The 19,359-nt window shown below is 49.1% G+C and overlaps 7 protein-coding genes across 7 annotated transcripts; 5 read left to right on the forward strand and 2 right to left on the reverse strand.

Annotated features, from left to right (window-relative positions):
• Positions 1-1,350: 1,350 nt before the first annotated feature.
• On the forward strand, positions 1,351-3,300 carry N7481_012160 (glucose-6-phosphate dehydrogenase; the record flags this gene model as incomplete). Its single annotated transcript, XM_057271379.1, has 9 exons — positions 1,351-1,443; positions 1,519-1,539; positions 1,594-1,874; positions 1,927-1,945; positions 2,013-2,210; positions 2,266-2,350; positions 2,404-2,688; positions 2,751-3,122; positions 3,188-3,300. The coding sequence occupies 9 exons, from the start codon at positions 1,351-1,353 to the stop codon at positions 3,298-3,300; spliced, it is 1,467 nt and encodes a 488-aa protein (XP_057115567.1).
• Positions 3,301-4,318: 1,018 nt separating this feature from the next.
• N7481_012161 (glycoside hydrolase family 13 protein) lies at positions 4,319-6,064 on the reverse strand (the record flags this gene model as incomplete). Its single annotated transcript, XM_057271380.1, has 1 exon — positions 4,319-6,064. One exon carries the CDS (start codon positions 6,062-6,064, stop codon positions 4,319-4,321), a length of 1,746 nt encoding a protein of 581 aa, XP_057115568.1.
• Positions 6,065-6,908: 844 nt separating this feature from the next.
• N7481_012162 (uncharacterized protein) lies at positions 6,909-8,588 on the reverse strand (the record flags this gene model as incomplete). Its single annotated transcript, XM_057271381.1, has 1 exon — positions 6,909-8,588. The coding sequence occupies one exon, from the start codon at positions 8,586-8,588 to the stop codon at positions 6,909-6,911; it is 1,680 nt and encodes a 559-aa protein (XP_057115569.1).
• Positions 8,589-9,051: 463 nt separating this feature from the next.
• Positions 9,052-10,995, forward strand: N7481_012163 (glycoside hydrolase family 32 protein; the record flags this gene model as incomplete). Its single annotated transcript, XM_057271382.1, has 1 exon — positions 9,052-10,995. The coding sequence occupies one exon, from the start codon at positions 9,052-9,054 to the stop codon at positions 10,993-10,995; it is 1,944 nt and encodes a 647-aa protein (XP_057115570.1).
• Positions 10,996-12,011: 1,016 nt separating this feature from the next.
• N7481_012164 (putative sucrose transporter) lies at positions 12,012-14,112 on the forward strand (the record flags this gene model as incomplete). The annotated part of the gene is made up of 7 exons (XM_057271383.1): positions 12,012-12,109; positions 12,184-12,209; positions 12,294-12,538; positions 12,597-12,663; positions 12,722-12,793; positions 12,848-13,037; positions 13,095-14,112. The coding sequence occupies 7 exons, from the start codon at positions 12,012-12,014 to the stop codon at positions 14,110-14,112; spliced, it is 1,716 nt and encodes a 571-aa protein (XP_057115571.1).
• A 919-nt stretch (positions 14,113-15,031) lies between these two features.
• Positions 15,032-15,394, forward strand: N7481_012165 (uncharacterized protein; the record flags this gene model as incomplete). The annotated part of the gene is made up of 1 exon (XM_057271384.1): positions 15,032-15,394. One exon carries the CDS (start codon positions 15,032-15,034, stop codon positions 15,392-15,394), a length of 363 nt encoding a protein of 120 aa, XP_057115572.1.
• Positions 15,395-17,541: 2,147 nt separating this feature from the next.
• N7481_012166 (ThiJ/PfpI family protein) lies at positions 17,542-18,386 on the forward strand (the record flags this gene model as incomplete). Its single annotated transcript, XM_057271385.1, has 3 exons — positions 17,542-17,619; positions 17,711-17,942; positions 17,995-18,386. The coding sequence occupies 3 exons, from the start codon at positions 17,542-17,544 to the stop codon at positions 18,384-18,386; spliced, it is 702 nt and encodes a 233-aa protein (XP_057115573.1).
• Between the last annotated feature and the right edge of the window lie 973 nt (positions 18,387-19,359).

A 19,359-nucleotide genomic window follows, 5' to 3' on the forward strand; every position in this document is an offset into this window, starting at 1 on the left:
GTATGAGAGATGACAAATGTGCCGATCGTCCCCACGATTGGGTCACCGGAGGAGTCATATACACAATAGTCTAGGTACGAGTAGACTGTCAGGTCATATCAATATACAGATATGCAGGTGTCATGGGATTGTGTGTTGTAGAGATATTGTGGGAGAATGATAGTATCAACTGGAGTCGTATGCATCCACTCTATAAGATGGACATATACGGATGTATGTATTAACTCCGTACACTGCCAGTGGCAGTAGGTAGCTTCTGCAACGAGGTAACTCTGCGTCAAGCTCCACCCCGCTGACCGCAACCCTTCGAGGATACTAGTCCTCTTTTTTGTCTGGTCGACTTACTCCACACTGCATTCAGGCTGTTTCTGTTCTGTCGATACCGAGTACGGAGACCTGTATGGTATTATCGATCAGCTGACCCTTTCCTTTAATCTTCCAGAACCTCCGTCTCCATAGGACTGCCGTGGTGGCTTGCTGGTTTGCTGGCTGGGGTTGCACCTACCCTCCGACTGGGACTGGCTGACGGGGTCAGCAAGAAGCAAATTAATATTAGGTACTGCGCGGAGGAGGGGGGGGAGGCATCATTCAAACATAAGATACCCTGTGATGTTGTAGGAGTGGTGGTAGTGGTAGTGGTAGTGGTGGAGTTGATGCTATAAGCAACACCAGCAGTGGACAACACACCAACACCAAGGACACGGCTAGACTCGCAACGAGGAGATAGACTACTCTTTATGTATGTACAGATTAAGTATGCCATGGCAGCTTGAAAGACACCAGGTAATCTAAATACTCTGAAGTCGTAGTCATAGTCATACATAAAATACCCAAGCCCCACCATCGCAAGCTGTGAGAGCGACTTCCCGTTGAAAAGTACCTGCTCCGCCGGAACGTGTTGGAGCGTGGTGTTCTTCCTCTTTCCCAACAACTTCACCCTCCCATCTCCTTTCCCTTCTCCTTCTCCCTTCTCCCAGCTTGTATATTCTGCCGTTGGTGCGTTGCAACATGTCCAGCATCATCTCCAACGACGAGCACCAAAATGCCGGGTAAGTTTCCCTCTGCCTCTTGTCTGTCTCTGACATCACCTCCCCTCCCCCCCCCCTCCGCTCAACACCAACCCGATGCGCCCTGCCTCTGCACCTTCGCCTCGACATCTATCCTTATCTCCCCTACACAAGCGCACTTCGGAAATCACTCAATTCGAGCCGAATCGATTCCCCCTTTTGCTCTTTTGCTCCATCTTGGCCCTTTTTCACCCTCCCGTGCACCCCGCTCGAACCCCCCTCCATCCTATCTCCGTCTGCAAAATCTGCCTCTTGTGCTTCGTCCTGATCTGTCCGACTAACAATGGCTTCTTTGGCTTCCAGCACCATTGAATTGAAGGATGACACCATCATCGTGGTGCTCGGTGCATCCGGTGATCTAGCTAAGAAGAAGACGGTTTGTTGCCCCTCCTCGCTCTGCTCAGATGGGCCTTGCTACTCCGTGACTCCTCCGTGCTAACTTGCTCCTCAGTTCCCTGCGCTCTTCGGTCTCGTATGTGCAGCTTAACCCTGTCCGACATGGTTGCCTCGCTAATTACTCCTCCAGTTCCGCAACAAGTTTCTCCCCAAGGACATTAAGATCGTCGGATATGCGCGGACGAAAATGGACCACGAAGAATACCTTAAGCGTGTGCGCTCTTACATCAAGGTTCCCACAAAGGAGATTGAAGAGCAATTAGATCAGTTCTGCACATTCTGCACCTACGTCTCCGGTCAATATGACGAGGACGACTCTTTCATCAACCTCAACAAGCACCTCGAGGAGATCGAGCATGGTCGCCAATCAAAGGAACAGAACCGCGTCTTCTACATGGCTCTGCCCCCCCAGTGTTTTCATTACTGTGTCTGAGCAATTGAAGCGTAACTGCTACCCCAAGAGCGGTCTTTCCCGCATTATTGTGAGTATTTGCCGAGCAATTAGTGATGCCGAGGTCCCGGAGCTAATGCGTCATTCTTCCCCGACAGGTCGAGAAGCCTTTCGGTAAAGATCTGCCCAGCTCGCGCGAACTCCAGAAGGCTCTGGCCCCCAACTGGAAGGAGGAGGAGATCTTCCGCATCGACCACTATCTTGGTAAGGAGATGGTCAAGAACATCCTCATTCTGCGATTCGGCAACGAGTTCTTCAACGCTACATGGAACCGTCACCACATCGATAACGTTCAGGTATGGATATTATTGAGCAAAGTCCGAATCAACTTAGATCTAACGCAACCTCCAGATCACATTTAAGGAGCCTTTCGGCACTGAGGGCCGAGGTGGTTACTTCGATGAGTTCGGCATCATCCGTGATGTCATGCAGAACCGTACGTGCCGTCAATAAAAGACATTTTTAGCCTCTTTAACTGACCCTCTGCAGACCTTCTTCAGGTTCTGACCCTGCTCGCCATGGAGCGCCCCATCTCTTTCTCTGCCGAGGACATCCGTGACGAGAAGGTCCGTGTTCTGCGCGCGATGAGCGCGATTGAGCCCAAGAATGTCATTATTGGTCAATACGGTCGTTCCCTGGATGGCAGCAAGCCCGGATACCTGGAGGATGACACTGTGCCCAAGGAGTCGCGTTGCCCTACCTTCTGCGCCATGGTCGCTTACATCAAGAACGAGCGTTGGGACGGTGTTCCCTTCATTCTGAAGGCCGGAAAGGGTAAGCTTAACCCCTTTATCACTGACTGTTTCAACTAGCATGCTAATTTCAACTTTCATCAGCCCTCAACGAGCAAAAGACGGAGGTTCGCATTCAGTTCAAGGACGTCACTTCCGGCATCTTCAAGGATATTCCCCGCAACGAGCTCGTCATTCGCGTGCAGCCCAACGAGTCCGTTTACATCAAGATGAACTCCAAGCTGCCCGGTCTGTCTATGCAGACGGTAGTGACCGAGCTGGACTTGACCTACCGCCGCCGCTTCTCCGACCTTAAGATCCCCGAGGCCTATGAGTCCCTGATCCTGGACGCCTTCAAGGGCGACCACTCCAACTTCGTCCGTGACGACGAGCTCGACGCCAGCTGGCGCATCTTCACCCCTCTTCTGCACTATCTGGACGACAACAAGGAAATCATCCCCATGGAGTACCCATACGGTGAGTCAACCGCCTCCATACTCCCTATGCTCACCACAGTGGTCTAACATCTATCTATCCCCTAGGCTCCCGCGGACCCGCCGTTCTCGACGATTTCACTGCTTCATACGGCTACAAGTTCAGCGATGCTGCCGGATACCAGTGGCCTGTCACCAACACTGCCCCTAACAGACTGTAGGGTTTTCGTTTAGCTTGCACTTTGATAACGACGATATGGGATGCGGAATATGAAGGCGAATAAAATCCACTTTTCTTTTCTTTCTTCTTCTTTCTTTGAAACTCCCTCTTTCCTCTCCCTCCCGATTTTCACTACCTTACCAAGTTTGATGCTCGGCTTCCTCCTTGCTGCGATAATCTCGGGCTCCTGCATCTAGCTTTATGTCTAGAGGTTGGAATTAAAGATGTTTATGACTGACTTGAAATTTTCCCATCTATGTTGTTAACTTTGGCTCACATTGTGTCATATCTAGAGGTCTATGTACTTCGCTTTGATACTTCCGGCTGTGCGTGAGTGAACCTTTACCGTAGTGTATGTTTGGAATGGGGAGAATAGTAGGGCAGGAGCGAGGCTAAGAAGGTAAACACTTCTCTGTTTGCTAACGCCTTGCCAGTGGTGCAGTTGGGTAGCTCCTTCACTGCCGGCCTAATCCGGAGGACGCTTCGGATGGGTACTGGTTAGTGCATGGCTACCCCTGGGCTATGTAAAAGAAGGTCACAGGGGGGCGGCAACAAGTTAGGACTCGGAAGGGAGAGGCAGACTTGGGTTAATGAACCTTTTTTTTTTTTTTTTTTTTCTCAATCTATAGGTTGTTGATTATTGGTATGTAATGTTTGATGTCCGGTGTGGATGAAGTGCTGGTTATCCCAACTTCTGTAGAAGTTGCATCGCCCAGGACAAAGGGACATAGCCCCACTTTTCCCCCATAACGTGGACGGTTCGAACACGTCGGCCAGGATGAAATTATTTTGCTCATCATTTTTGGCGGCTAATAGACGTGGACTTGAACTATCTTTCCACGGATTTCGGAGTCTGAGCTAGCGGAGTCTTATTGGCGCCTTTGGCGGAGCTCTTAGGTTTTACAAGGTTTCGCTCATGGTAGCGTTACTAATTTCGTTCAATAGAACTTGTGGTATAAGAGATTATGCAGCACAGAATTGATGATATCCGATTTGTTCCCAATTGAAACATCTAATATTTATGCATTCGAGAGCACCACGGCGCCATATGGCTGTAGCTCGACTTTGCCCTGAGCTCGACCAATGCTAGCCTGGTTCGACATCAAAATCGAGAAGCCCTCGTACCTTTCCACCGATACCGTCTGAGGTCGATCAGAGAAATTCAACAACACAACCGCTTTCGAACCTTTCTGCACCCACTCGCGCTCGTATCCTAGAACCATATCCCCCGTCATAGATTCCCCAAGGGCAGTGTAAGATCCATATACGAAAATGTCAGAGTGCTCCTTCCGCAGTGAGAGCATCTGCTTCCAGTAGGCCATGATACTCTCAGGATCACCGAGCTGGCTGGCAACATTCCACTCGGTATAATCCTTGTTGATAGTCATCCAAGGCTTGGCACTTGCAACAGTAAACCCAGCATTAGGCGAGTTATCCCACTGCATTGGTAAGCGCCCATGATCTCTCGACTTCAGCTGCAGCTCCCGAAGAACATCGTCCATTTTACCGACATCACCACCCCGAGCTTTCAAAACTTCATTGTAATAGTTCCTCCCCTCAACATCAATATACGAATCAACCCCATATTCCTTGCCAAGATTCGCCATACCAATCTCCTGACCCGCAAGCATGAACGGAGTCCCGCTCAACGTCGTCAGGTACGTAGCCAGCATCTTAGCCGCAGTCGCGCGGTGCTCCGGGGCATCAGAAGCATACCGAGACAACGAGCGACCACTATCATGATTATCAAGGTAAACCGTATTCCATCCATCAAACTTCGGCATCGCATTCTGCCAAAGATTCGTGATAGTGCGGATCTTCCTTGGATGGAAATCATCTCGCTCGTACTTCCCATTCGGACCAAAATCCATATCCACGATGTCACCAGTAAAAAGCATATTCAACTCATGCCGGTCCTTGGCAACGTACTTGCTGACAGAATGTTCATCCTTGGTAAAACCCAGCTCGCCAACCGTCATCACATCATAGTGGTCCAGAACCTCTGTCCTGATCTCACGAATATAATCGTGCATCTTGGGACCGGAAGCGAAGAATTCCGCACCGGACTGGTACGGTTCGTCGGGATTGACAATATGCCCATCCGGAAGATCAGGGTGTTTAGACATGAGATTCATACTATCAATACGGAACCCGTCCACGCCACGATCAAGCCAGAACCGCATATCGTCGTGCGTGGCCTGCCTCATCGCCGCACTCTCCCAGTTCAAATCAGGCTGACTTGGCAAGAAGAGCGCGAGATAATATTGACCGGTCTCCTCATCAAAGACCCAGGCGCTACCACCGAAGATAGACTTCCAGTTATTGGGCTCTTTGCGGTTTCCGCAAGCATCATATTTGGGGTCTCGCCAGATATACCAATCGCGCTTGGGGCTGGACTTTGAGCTGCGTGATTCTTTGAACCAGGCGTGTTGGTCACTGGTGTGATTTACCACTAGATCCATTAGGATGCGGATGTTGTTTGCGTGGAGTTGGTCGATTAGGGTTTGGACATCGGTGACAGTGCCGTAGGGTGCGTGGATGGACCGGTAGTCTGCGACATCGTAGCCCATGTCCTTTTGGGGTGAGGCGAAGATTGGCGAGAGCCAGATTGCGTCTACGCCCAGGGACTTAATGTAGGGGACTTTGCTGATTATCCCGGGTATGTCACCGAGTCCGTCGCCGTTGCTGTCGAGGAAACTGGCTGGGTAGATTTGGTAGACGACTGCTTCTTTCCACCAGGTTTTTTGGATGGATTGGGGTGTCATGGTGGAGTGTATAAAAACAAAAACAAAGATAGAAAGATGAAGGAAGTACTCCGAGTCTCAATCGTCTTTAGAAAGGCTTTGGGTCTTCCATAAAAGAAGGTGAAGGTGAAGACGAAGAAGAATGTGGTTAAGATGCGGTTGAGGTATATGTAGGTCATGGCGGTAGCACGGGGCTCTTCATACTTCTCCGCTAACACACCGAAGTTGCTCAGCTCGGGCAGATCAAGGGGGAACCTAGGACTAGCTCGGAGAAATTCGTAACGAGACTTTTGGCGATGCGTAGAGGTTCGTGGAGGTTGATGGTCGGCAACATCGTGGAGCTCTGTTGAGTTTCTCCGAGGAAGCTCCGCTGTGGTCTTACCGCAGTTCGAAATCAAGGTCGAGATGCTGTCTATGGTGCCAATGTAACTTCCGAATCAACTGCGAGGTAGTTGCTTCACAATTACTCGGGGAATTCGCCGTTTAACTTTGCCGACTGGAAATTTGGTTTGATTCTGTTGTCGGAGCTCAAGGTGGTCTTCGCATGTCAGTGTTTTCGTCGATATTACTTTCCCGCTGGTTCTATCCGAAGCTATTGTCCGATTTCATTGAGACCACTGTTAAGAGGATATGAGCTCTAGACTAGTTTTGTAATCAATTTCACGAGAAAGGCATTGGAGGTAGTATAAGATATAGTTGAATTTGCATCTTAAATAACGTTTTATGAACTGGTTAAAAAGCAGGAAGATCGGACAAAACAGGATCAAAGCATAAAAGAAACTTGAAGTACTACGTATTAATATGGAAAGTCGCTACACGAGCTGAATGGGAAACACTTAATCATAAACTTGAACCCTTCAGAGTCTTAACAAACGGATTTGCCAACATGCTTAGCCTTGTCAGCGAGTCCGCCGAACAAGCCAGCTTTCTTCTTCTTCTCCATAACCTGGTCTTCAACAACAACAAAGTCCTTGAACTTCCGCGGTGAAACCCTATTGGCATACAGCGCATCGATTTCCGCATTGGACCTGTTCTTTGTCTCTGGCTGAAAGAAGTAGAGACCGGCGAAGATGAATAGTTCGGCTCCAACGAACAGGAACATGACCCTGCCACCCCAGTTGAGTTCGTCCGGATTGATAAAGTAGGGAAAGATAGATGATAACAAAAGCGCTGTCAACTGCTGGCAGACCAAAACAAATGAAATGGTTTTGGGGCGTGTGGCCTGTGCTGCGGTTTCCTGGGCCACGGCCCATCCGTAGCAGCCCACGGTAGCCGTGTAAATCATGGACCAAGTAATCATAAAGGCAAGGAGGGCAATATTGGCAGACGTGTTGGTAGTAGGTGCCATCGACACTCCAGCAATGATGACAGACCAGAACATCAGCAGTGTACCTCCACCAATGAGGCCCTTTCTGCGAGGAATGATGTCGGAAAGACAGACTGCAGCAAAGTTTGACAGGAGTTGCAGCGATGAAGAGATCGCAGTCAATTGGAAGGAGTCAGATTGACCGATCAACTGGAAATAATAGGTCTGGTAGGTATTGGCAAAGTAGCCACCCGAGAAGTTCTGGGATTGAAGGCCGAGCACAGCAACGAGCGTACGGGAGCGATGCTCTTTGGTGAAGATGCTTTTCCAGCTTGTCTGGCTGGCGGCGGACACCTCGTTCTCAGTCTGTTTGAGTTCTGACTTGATGGTCTCAATGCAGGCTTCGACATCAGCACCAGGGCCATACAGCATGGTGATAGCCTTGCGAGCATCATCTTCACGACCTTTCTTCATGTACCAGACAGGGCTTTCAGGTAGGAAAGGAAGACCGCAAAGATAAAAGCCGGGCATCACGAAAGTCATGACAAAAGCCAGCTTGAAAGACCAAACGCCCTGAATTCCCGAAGCACCATATCCAGTGATAGACGCACAGAATTGACCGAAGACAATGACAACGTTGGTAAGAGACGACGCGATGCTGCGAAGGTGTGTGGGTGCATTCTCTGTGACGTATAGAGGAGGGAGCACCGTTGCAAGACCAACCGAAAGACCGAGAAGAAGCTTCGAGACGAAGAGGATCGGAAGAGTTGGAGCAAAGACAAGAGCAAATGATGATCCGAGGGAAATGAAGACTGCTGCATAAAGCAGGACTTTGCGACCCCAGAAATCGGCGAATTGCCCTGCGGCATAGCCTCCAAAGACCTGGCCGATGGTCGAAGCGGCATTCCACAGTGACTGCCACAAGGCAGGAATTACGTACTCGTCACCGACAGCGTAGTAATTGCCATAAGCTTTTCGAAAATCGGGGAAGGCAATGGCCAGGCCGGATAAATTGGCATCGTAGCCCCAGCTGAAGACAAGAAGCATGGTGTAGAGAGTCCACAAGCAGAATCGTTTTTCGGCCCGGATAGCTACCCATAGCTTCCGCCATTGCTCTTTGGTTGTGATTTCCGAAGGTTGCTGGTCCTCAAGTTTTGCTGGCAGTGGTTCTTCGACAGTGGTCTCGACATGACTGATGTCTGTCTTCTCGACATTGAGAGATTTGAGCGAAGAACCCATGATTGATCAGACCTCGTAGCAGTAACAAGATCGACGGGACTATGCTGTTTTTTGAGAAATGTCTATCATCGAGTGGAGGCATATCGACATTTTATCTCTCTGCCATGGGCTTGAGCACCACGGCGAAGCTCAGGAAACAAGGATCAAGAATGAAGCCGAAGGTGGTTCTGTGGGAAATCGTCGGGAAAACCTCTCGATAGATCGCTTCCACGTAATGCCCGGCTGAGCTTGCAGTGGATTCCCCCACGGGGAATCTTGAGAGCAGAAAATGCGGGCGTACTTCAGCGCAAGTTTGGGAGAGTCTCACATCGCCTCTGGGGAAGCTTCGGCGAAACTCATTTTCATAGTAGAACGCTCCGGTATATCGCCGTTCGATGAATATCAACATTTGTCCTTTTAAAACCCGAAGACTAGTCTTTCGATTCGATAATGCATCACTTTAATTTTATTTCTTTCTACTACGATGACGAGTACATCAAGCTCCGGAGAAACCTCGCAAAGCCCAGAATCCTGTGGCTCAACTGGGGTCACTACTCCCGAGGGATTCAAGGCCGAAATTACTAGCCTTGCCCAAAGACACACGAGATGGCGTCCATCCTTTCACCTGATGCCTCAAACAGGATGGATGAATGATCCATGCGCACCTGGATATGACCCCTCAACTGGGTTGTATCGTGTTTCCTTTCAGTGGAACCCTAATGGCCCCGACTGGGGTGATATTGCTTGGGGAACTGCGACTTCCAGTGACATGATTTCATGGGATGTTGAAGAACAACCTATCCTCTCACCAGATAAGGGCTACGACTCCAAGGGTGTCTTCACCGGATGCTTTATCAAGGCAGAAGATGGGACTCTCAACTACATCTATACCTCGGTCAGCTCCCTTCCGATCCACCACACCATCCCGCATCAAACTGGCTGTGAGACATTGAGCATCGCGACGTCTTCAGATCAAGGAAGAACTTGGCACAAAAGCGACAGGAACCCCATCCTCCCGGGTGAACCGTCTAATCTCGATGTCACTGGCTGGAGAGATCCATTCTGTGCTCCTTGGCCCAATATGAGCAAGGTTCTGGGACTAAACCCAAAAGATATCTTGTTTGGTATTATCTCTGGGGGTATTAGGGATGTCACACCCACAAGCTTCCTTTACAAGATCAATGCAAATAACGTGAGTGACTGGGAGTACATCGGCCCCCTTGCGAATTTTGGTCTGAATCTCAGACCGTCGCGGTGGTCTGGAGATTTAGGGAAGAATTGGGAGGTAACGAACTTCCTGTCATTGTCCGACGAGAATGATCCTCACTCAACTTTCGACTTTCTGATCATGGGCACTGAAGGCTGTCTTGATGATGGTCTTGAAGGATCTCCGGGCAGTGCAGGTCCATCACGTCCAAGCCGTGGCCAGCTTTGGATGTCTGGCAATCTTCAGAAAAGTGAAGCTGCTGGCCCGGTAAATATTTCATATGGCTTTGGGGGTCATCTCGACCATGGTTGTCTGTATGCAGCCAACTCTTTCTTCGATCCACGAAGTCAGCAATACGTTGTCTGGGGGTGGATCACAGAAGAAGATCTGTGTGATGATTTCCGTCACCAGCAAGGATGGGGTGGGGCTCTGTCAATGCCCCGACAGATCCATCTACAGACTCTTCACAATGTAGTTGGTGCTTTAGTCTCTGATTTACCCTCCATCACCTCGCTCAAGCTCGAGCCAGAGGCCGATGGAGCTTTCACTATCCACACTCTTGCCAGTGAACCATATAGGCCTTTGGTTCAACATCTTCGAAACTCTTCAGACGCGCTTTGCTCACAGTTGGGGGCATCGTCTCTCCATAATAATCCTGGCGAAGTCGGCTTGTCCCTAGAAAGCGTGCGGAGTAAGCACTGGGAGCTTGAGTGCTCTTTCAAGATCTCCAAAACTTGCTCCCGGGTCGGTATATCCATTGGCCATTCAAGAGGTAAGAAATTCCCCGCAAGTTATTATCCAGGCATCATGCTCAACACATCATTAACAGACCTTGAAAATGCAACAACAATGACATTCGAGCCACAAGATGAAGCCTTCACGATTTCCCGACCATCATTCCCTAGGTCCGATTCGTCTTTGTTGATCAATAGCTCCCCTGAAATAGCGCCGCACACCTTGTTCACAGGGACAAACCCCAAAAGTGGAGAAGAATGGACGGAGACCTTGGATATTCGCGCGTGGAGAGATAATTCCGTCCTGGAGGTGTTTGTTAATGGTCGGACCGCGATCACTACTCGTCTTTACGCGGCTGAGGAAACATTTGGTATGCGGTTCTTTGCAGAGGATGATGCCTCAGGTGCCAGGGTCCTGCTACGGACGAGCCATGCTGGTCCAACAGAGCTGAAGTTTGCAAATTTGTGGGATGGAATTGCAATTTAGGGGAATTTTAGTCCTAGTCCTAGTACTACTACTAATAGTAGTAATTAGTAGTTGTCACTGTTAGCTGTCAACAAGCCCGCTTGTATATATCAGGCATGCTCACTAGCACCCCGGACCAGCAAATAGTACCAGCACCTGGAACTTGAACTGATACAACTACCCCTGCAGTCCTGATGGAAATGAACCCTTCTGTATTCAAGCTGTCTCATGAATACTAAATTCCCCCTTGAGTAGACGAATGATTTGAATGTTTCAAGGTGTGTTGTTATAAATAGACCGGAATATTGCTGACTCATCAATTACAACCAATCAATCGCGTCGCGCAGATCAAAAGGGTCTCCGGATTGCATTGACTGCACTGAACCATTAACTCCCTTTGACAAACTTTGAAATTGTTGAAAATAACACTTCTCTCTGACCCAAATCACTCAGTATAACTGATAGAAGATATTGCTTCTATCTGAACGCGACACCTGTCACTTCCCCGATCGGCAGTTGCGAAACCCCTGGGCGGGTCTCACGATAAAGCCGGGGGCCCGCATGAACGGCGCTGGGGCCAAGTCCTTTTTTCCCTCCCAAAAGGAAACCGCCCAGTCCAGCCTTCAGCCTTACTCTGCTATCCTCTTCAGATCTCGCCTCGCCCCCCCTCTGACAGCCCCTCGAGACCCCATACCAAACCCGTACCAACCCCATATTCATCACCCCCACATCCGAAAACACGACCGAATCGTTCCGCTGCCGTCACCGCCGACCAGACAAGAAAGTGGAAAAAAAGAAGGAGGGAACGCAGTGACACGTCGAGCACCATTGGGCATAGGCAGTTCACCGACTGGACTCCTCCTCGCCTGTATAGCTATAGCCACGTCGTTCCACCACCACAACCGCTAGTCGAATCTCCGCCGCGCGTTGCTGATCACCATTCGCGATCTACCGGTTTACACGTCCCCATTGGCTCTGTTTGAAGCGGAACTCGCGGAGGAAAAGTCGAGCGCATGCCATTGCACAATTAGCACGGCATGGTGCAAACTGCACGATGGGCGGGCACGCCCTCTATCAAGGGCAAGTCGGAGTCGACGCGCATGGCGCTGTTGACGTTCAGCTTGGTGGGACTACAGTGCGTATTTGGATTTCTCTCCTGAAACATTGAGATCAGATGAAGGGACAGACAGGCTGACAGGGCGTTAATAGGTTTACCTGGGGCACAGAGATGACCTGTAAGCTTGAACCTGGACATTACGGAGGCATTGAGAATTGGCATCGAAAGCTGGACGATTGCTAATACTCGCTTTTGTGACTAGATTGTACGCCGTATCTGCTTCAACTCGGTTTGACGAAATCCAAGGTTTCGTTGGTTTGGATTGCGGGTCCTTTGTCGGGATTGATTATCCAGCCTTTGATTGGTGTTATTGCTGATCGGTCACGGTCGAAATGGGGACGGCGCCGGCCATTTATGATCTTCGGCTCAATTGTTGTGGCCTTCTGTTTGATCGTGCTGGGCTGGACTGCTGAGATAGTAGCCATGTTTGTTACGGAACCGGAAAAGGTGCGCTTACCATCTCTCGAACCTGCTGTATTGCATCGTTGCTGACCGTTTTGACTAGGCAAAGAACGTCACTATTGCTTTGGCAGTCTCCAGTATCTACGCTGTGGACTTCTCTATTAACGTTGGTGCGTCTACCCGCATTCCACAATTGGGTGTTCCCTGCTAAATGCTAACTACTATTAGTTCAAGCATGTTGTCGCAGTCTAATCGTGGACACCTTGCCGATTCCTTTACAGCAAGCCGGTTCTGCTTGGGGTATGTGATCTGAAATCTGTGCTCGGCTTTGAAGATATCTGACATTTGCATTAGCTGGAAGAATGTGTGCTATTGGACAACTCATTGCCTACGTGGTCGGTGCAGTTGACACGGTCAGCATCTTTGGCAGCCTACTTGGCGACACCCAATTTAAGCAGATGACGGTGATCGCGGCCATCTCTTTGATCTTGGCTGTCTCAGTTACTTCATATTCGGTAAAAGAGCGCGTGTTGATCTCGGCAAGGTAGGATTCCATGCAGTATACATTACATGCGAAGTGTCAGCACTGACATCATGACAGAGATTCGGACGGAAAAGCAGGCGCCATTCAGGTCATCACTCAGCTTTTCAAAACAACCATGGAGCTTCCGCCGCGCATCCAGGCTATTTGTTGGGCTCAGTTCTGGGCATGGATTGGGTGGTTCCCTTTCCTTTTCTATAGCACCACCTGGGTCGGTGAGACTTACTTCCGCTATGAAGTCCCGAAAGACGAATTAGCGAAATCAACCGATATGCTGGGAGAGGTAGGCCGTGTTGGTAGTCTGTCACTCACAGTATTCTCCTCGATCACCTTCTTGAGCTCTGTGTTGCTCCCATTCTGCGTGCAACAGCCCGATACGAAGCGGTCGCGTTTCACGCCCAGACCGCCCCCAGGTGTTGCGAGGTTTCTGAAGAAAATCACCGGCGTTCGCCCAGATCTTCAGACGGCCTGGTTTATCTCCCAGATTATGTTTGCCGTCACGATGATATTCGCACCGTTAGCCCACTCGCGCGCGTTTGCCACTTTCTTAGTCGCGATTTGTGGAGTTCCCTGGGCCATCAGTGGCTGGGCACCGTTCGCCTTTATGGGCGTGGAGATCAACAAGTTGACGATGAACGGCAACAATGCTGCCGGATTGGCAGCCCAAACTGCACGAGCTGGGGGTGTGACGATGATTACCTCCGCCAGCATGCGGGCCAGCGCACAGGACACCGAGCTGGAGGTACTTCGATTGAATCACAACGACTCGGACAGCGACGCGGACGAAGAAGACCCTTCTTCTAACATCCCATCAACAGGCGAGCTCGCAGGTATCTATCTCGGCGTGTTGAATGTCTACACCACTCTCCCACAGTTTGTAGGCACATTTATCAGTTGGATTGTCTTCACGCTTCTCGAGCCAGGTACCACGCCCGACAAAGACGGCGAAGCATCAGACACCCAATGGATGAACCTGGACAAGGACAAACCTAACGCCATTTCGATTTGTCTCTTCATCGGAGCTATCAGCGCCCTTGTCGCAGCTGAGGCAACCAGACGAGTGAGATACGTGCCGTGATTTCTCTCGAACAGTACAGTGTTACAGTGTCCTTTACGACAACCGGCCATGGCATGATAAAAAAGCGCTTCATACCCGATGTACACTAGCAATGTTTATAGAGGGTCCTTTAAGTTTCCTGTAAAGCTTGGGCAATTCTTGGTGTTCTGGCATTAGGGTGTGCATATATAATTCTTGACGAAATAGTAATTTAATAACGACCTTGGATCAAAGAGGTTCCTAAAACCAATCTGAAAGACCAAGCTTCAAGTTCTATTCTAATACTTTGGAAAGGCAACTTAGAATGAACATCTTAACATCATCTCAGTTACTAACGTTGGAAAGCTGCACGCTGTAGGGCGCATTAGGATTGGCTCAGATAAGGCCAGAACTTTGGATAAACATCATCGAGCATTGGCTTTTCTCAAACCTCTTCCCAAATCGACGTTTCACACCGCGGTCAGACGTTGATCGAAGGCTTATTTTCCGCACAACTGCGCGTGGCGAAGCCCTGGAATGACGAACCCACCGCTGTTCCTTCTCGCATTGGTTAGTACTGGAGCCGTCGAGTGGGAATTGGGGGCCAACTAGGACCAAGCAGTGTCAGGGCTGAGCTTGGTCTGAGCCCCTAAACCCGAAAAGGGGATTCAGTTTGGCCAAGACTTTTATTTTGGAGAGTGGGGATGGAGGTCGGCAGCGCCCTTCACGATGAAAGTGAAGATCTTCGGGGGCTATTTGTGTTATTTTCGCTATTTGAGATAGATATAAGGCCGACAGGCGGTTAATATTTAAGTCTCGTCCTTCACTGTTCATCTCATCTTTTCTCTCTCTCTTTCTACGTTTCCAATCATATTATTCGCCTCTTTAGCGTTTTATTTATCCATATCTTTATTATAATGGGCCTCTTAAGTCCCAGAGCAACCACCGGTAGATCATCCTCATGATCCTCAACGTAACAGGGACCCTCACAAAAGTGAAATCATTGACCTATGTCGATATCGCGATGGGACTGCTGACAATGGTTATCTACGTCCAAATTGTCCCGATATCCTTCCTAATGTTTTACGCCTACCGCACACAGCCCTACGAGATCTCTAACAAGACACCACGCTCCATGCGACCTCGGGAATACCAGGCCATCGACGACGATGTTGATGACGAGCCATTTATGAATGGATTCAAGAAGCGGTACCAGGGCGGCTGGATGGGACTGCATGCTTGGGCCGTCTATCTCAGTCCACTGACATTGTTCATGGATGTTAGAGAAGCGTATGTCATGATCCATGAAGCTCGGGCTGCGTAGAAGGCGCACTTCAAGGAGCAGATGCCAGTGCAGATGGAATCGCCGATGGAGAGATATGATAGCCCTGAGGGTGCATGAGGAATTGGACATTGCATTTCTGGCAAATTCCCAACCTCATTTATAAAGCAACCAACTGTCTCGCAGATCCTTGCCACCAAATGTTCAAGCCAGTGAAAAATGGGCCGAAGTTCACTTTCCATGCTATTCCAGGCCTTCTTGAAAAGTCGAACATCCGTTGAAATTGCCTTTCCTTGGGGTTGGATCACTTTGAGGGGTTCTTCTTAGGCGGATCCTTGAAGTAGGATTATCAAGAGGAAGACGCCCCCACTCAGAAGAGGAAGATCCGTCCACATTATCGTGCAATGACTATTTCAACACACTGAATAGTAATATCAGATCTTGAATAATGGAAATGGAAATGAGGAAATGATCTTCTCCCTGCATGCGTGGGACGCCTGAATCATGGCCGTTGAATTGGCTTCTGTGCAACGTCAGGGATGGCAGAGGATCCACAACAGTTCAACCATTTTCTTCAAACGAAAAAAAGCAGTCACCAGGGTGGAAGTAGATTTCGTTTTCAACTGTTCATAGTGATAGTATAATGTTTGATCTGCGTCCTATACAAGCCTACTTACTTCATGCTAGTATAAATCTTACCAAGCAGGACAACCTCATCCTTAAAGTGATATGGATCTAGATGAAGATGAACTCTTCATTTGGTACCTAGTAACCAATTTGCCTTGAATCATTTTCAGAATCGGTTTGACTAATGCTCATTGTGGGGAAATATCATGGCTTAGCGCAGATAAAGCTCGTTACATAATGATTACTTGTGGTATGCAGCGGGTGGCCTAGATAAATCTTCAAGTTATGATGTGCCTTGGGAGATGTGCCAATTAGGACCACCATCTGAATTTTGGCGACGAACCTATTCCACTCCCCCACATTTCTCTCTCAATCATGAGCTGTCCCCGCGGAACCCTGCATGATCCTTCAAGTGTGCTTACTTCTCCAAGGCCCTGGGCTGTGCATAAAGTGATTCATGCTACAGAGTACAGCATTAGGCCTCCCAAGTTATTCAGTAAACCGTCAGGCTGCCTAGCCTTGCCAAGATGATCTTCATTCTCTACAAACAATGTAGTATCCGAATGATTTCGAGTCAACATTGATACTCCTAGTAACTCCTAGTAAGGCACACAACATGAAGGCTATAAATACAGCTTGATACCCCCCCAGGATCTCAATTCATCATCAAACAATTATCTCTCAAGAATACTACTATCTTTCACTAGGATTATCTCCAATACAACCACCCGGTATATACCATTTCTTTTCTTTAATATTGGAAAGCACTTTCACTAACTCCCTCAGTCCAGCAAAATGAAGTATATGCTCTTGATCGCCTCTTTCCTCGGCCTGGCTCTGGCCTATGGTGACTGCCCCGACTTTCCTTCCTGCCATTGTCCCGGGGACGTCTGCAGAATCGGTGATAATGTCCCCGGTGACGGCCAGGGCGTTTGCTGCGAAGGCAAAAGCTGCGTCCGAGAATCTGGAGGCGACAACTGGGTATGTATTTTGTATCCGGCGTTTCAAACCATGACACTGACGTTTCTGATACCTATCAGTACTGCCAGTAGGGGGTGTTATATACTAGCTGTGACGAAGGATTTGGTAGATACTATCCACACTGGAATGTCACACGTGCAGTTTTGATTCTGAGACTTGGAGTTGTTCCAATACTGGGTACTAGGTAGCAGAATCAATACTCTCAAGCGTATAGCTAGGTCGCCATCTAAATCAACGTCGTGGGTGGGCAGAGCGGCCATTGGCATCATTTTCACAGGCCCTCATCGTCGAGTTGCCAACTTCCCACCAATAGCCCTCTTCTTTTCTTTCTCCATTGAAAAATGCGGAATGAAGGCCGATCTCCCGAGTTTCCTGGTATGAGGACCCTTGGAATATTCTACAGTAACATAGTGCAAGTGTAAGTGGGGCGATGACGCTGTAATGATATCGTGGACCCACTTTAGCTCAGGGCAGCTCAGCTACTCAGGACAACCTCGGATTTTCAATTCTGATCATTACAACTACCTCCAGAAAACATTGCATCCTATTCAACCGATTTAATTAGATCCAATCCAATCACAATGGCCCCCAAAGTTCTCATCGTCCTCACCTCCGTCGACACCCTGCCTGCCACTGGCAAGCCCACCGGTTGGTACCTGGTAAGCCAAAGCCCAACCCCCCCAACCCCCACTATAGCCAATGCTTGATCGATCCCCAAACACATACTCTAGCTAACACAGACAATTTCAGCCCGAATTCGCCCACCCATGGTACGAACTGCACGAGAAATGTGACCTCACAATCGCCTCCCCGAAGGGCGGAAAAGCACCCCTCGACCCAGCCTCCGTCGAGCTGTTCAAGGGAGACGAGAAATCCGTCGAGTTCCACAAGACCCAGTCCGCCCTCTGGGAAAAGACAAAGGTCTTATCTGACATGAAGGCTTCTGACTTCGACGCTATCTTCTACGTCGGTGGTCACGGCCGTAAGTCTACCCCTACTATGTATCCTATACATCTTACTAACCCTCCTAACAGCAATGTTCGACCTAACAACCGACAAGACAAGCATCGCATTAATCGAAGCCTTCGCCGCAGCAAAGAAACCCATCTCAGCCGTCTGCCACGGTCCCTGCGTCTTCCTGAACACCAAAGCGCCAACCGGCGAAGCACTAATCGCCGGCAAAACCGTAACCGGATTCTCAAACCTGGAAGAGGACCAGGCGCAGCTATCCGCTGCTATGCCGTTCATGCTGGAGGACGAGCTGAATAAGATCTCCGGTGGGAAGTTTGTCAAAGCGGCTGAACCCTGGGCTGAGAAGACTGTTGTTGAGACTACGGCTGGTGTTGGTGGGGTGCTTATTACAGGCCAGAATCCTGCTTCTGCGGAGGGGGTGGGGAAGGCTTTGTTGAAGGCTTTGGGGTTGTAAATTTTGAGTATGAGTTCAAGTTGGAGATAGTAGGATAAGTAGCGACTAGATAGGTTCTTCTATCTGATTAATAAGATCAACATTTGTCTTATAATAGGTACAACAGCACACGAAAGAGTTGTGGGTTGTTGTTCAATTCATGTTTTACAAACTTAAATTTGAGTACTCGAATTCAAAGAAACAAGTATAAAATAAAATGGATTCTGTCGAACTCAACAGCGTCGATTTTCTACGCGCGGTATTCTAGTCAAGCCATGCATGAGGATCCGGCAAACCCGAAGCGAAAGATTCAGATTCAAAAGCCAAATCCAGATTCAAAGTCAAAGTCAAAGTCAAATTCAGATTCAGATTCAGATTCAGATTCACAATTGGTAGTAGCGAGCCGAAAGCTGCAAAACTGAACCAGGACTAGAACTCGGTTAAAAAGCGAAAGGGGAATAGAGCAACAAAGCAGAAGCAGAAGCAGAAGAAACAAAGATTTCAAAGCCAGATTCAGAGAAGATGGTAGGTTGGGAAAGGAAAAAGAAATATCGGATATCGGATATCTGAGACGGAGCGGACTGGAAGCCGCTGCAGCCGGCCAAGCATAAGCGCAAGCTCAAGTATCAAAGATCAAAGATCAAAAGGATCAAGGCGGGCACAAAACGGAGCGGAACGGAGCGAAGCGAAGAGAAAAGAAGCGTAAGTGGTAAATAGATGTCGCAACCAAAAGATTCCGTTAATCGTATCGCAGTATTTCGTTTGTCCCCGCTGGTCCGTCCCACGGGCTGGGGAAATAGGCGGGGGGTGGAAAGGGGATGTTTGACTGGCTCGAGACGACAAGCTACACGAAAAATCAGAGGCGTTGTGGTCGGAAAGAAGAGATGGGGTTGTGATGCGAGAGGAGCTGGGGCGAGTTGGGTATATCGGAGTACTTTCAACCCAGTAGTCGTCGCAAAAGAATAATAGGAAGCCGAGGGTGAAGAAGAAGTAG

Source organism: Penicillium waksmanii (genome assembly GCF_028829765.1).
Source record: "Penicillium waksmanii strain IBT 27052 chromosome Unknown utg000010l:1.0-3698451.0:1.0-3701458.0, whole genome shotgun sequence".
In the NCBI taxonomy this organism is placed as follows: Eukaryota; Fungi; Ascomycota; class Eurotiomycetes; order Eurotiales; family Aspergillaceae; genus Penicillium; species Penicillium waksmanii.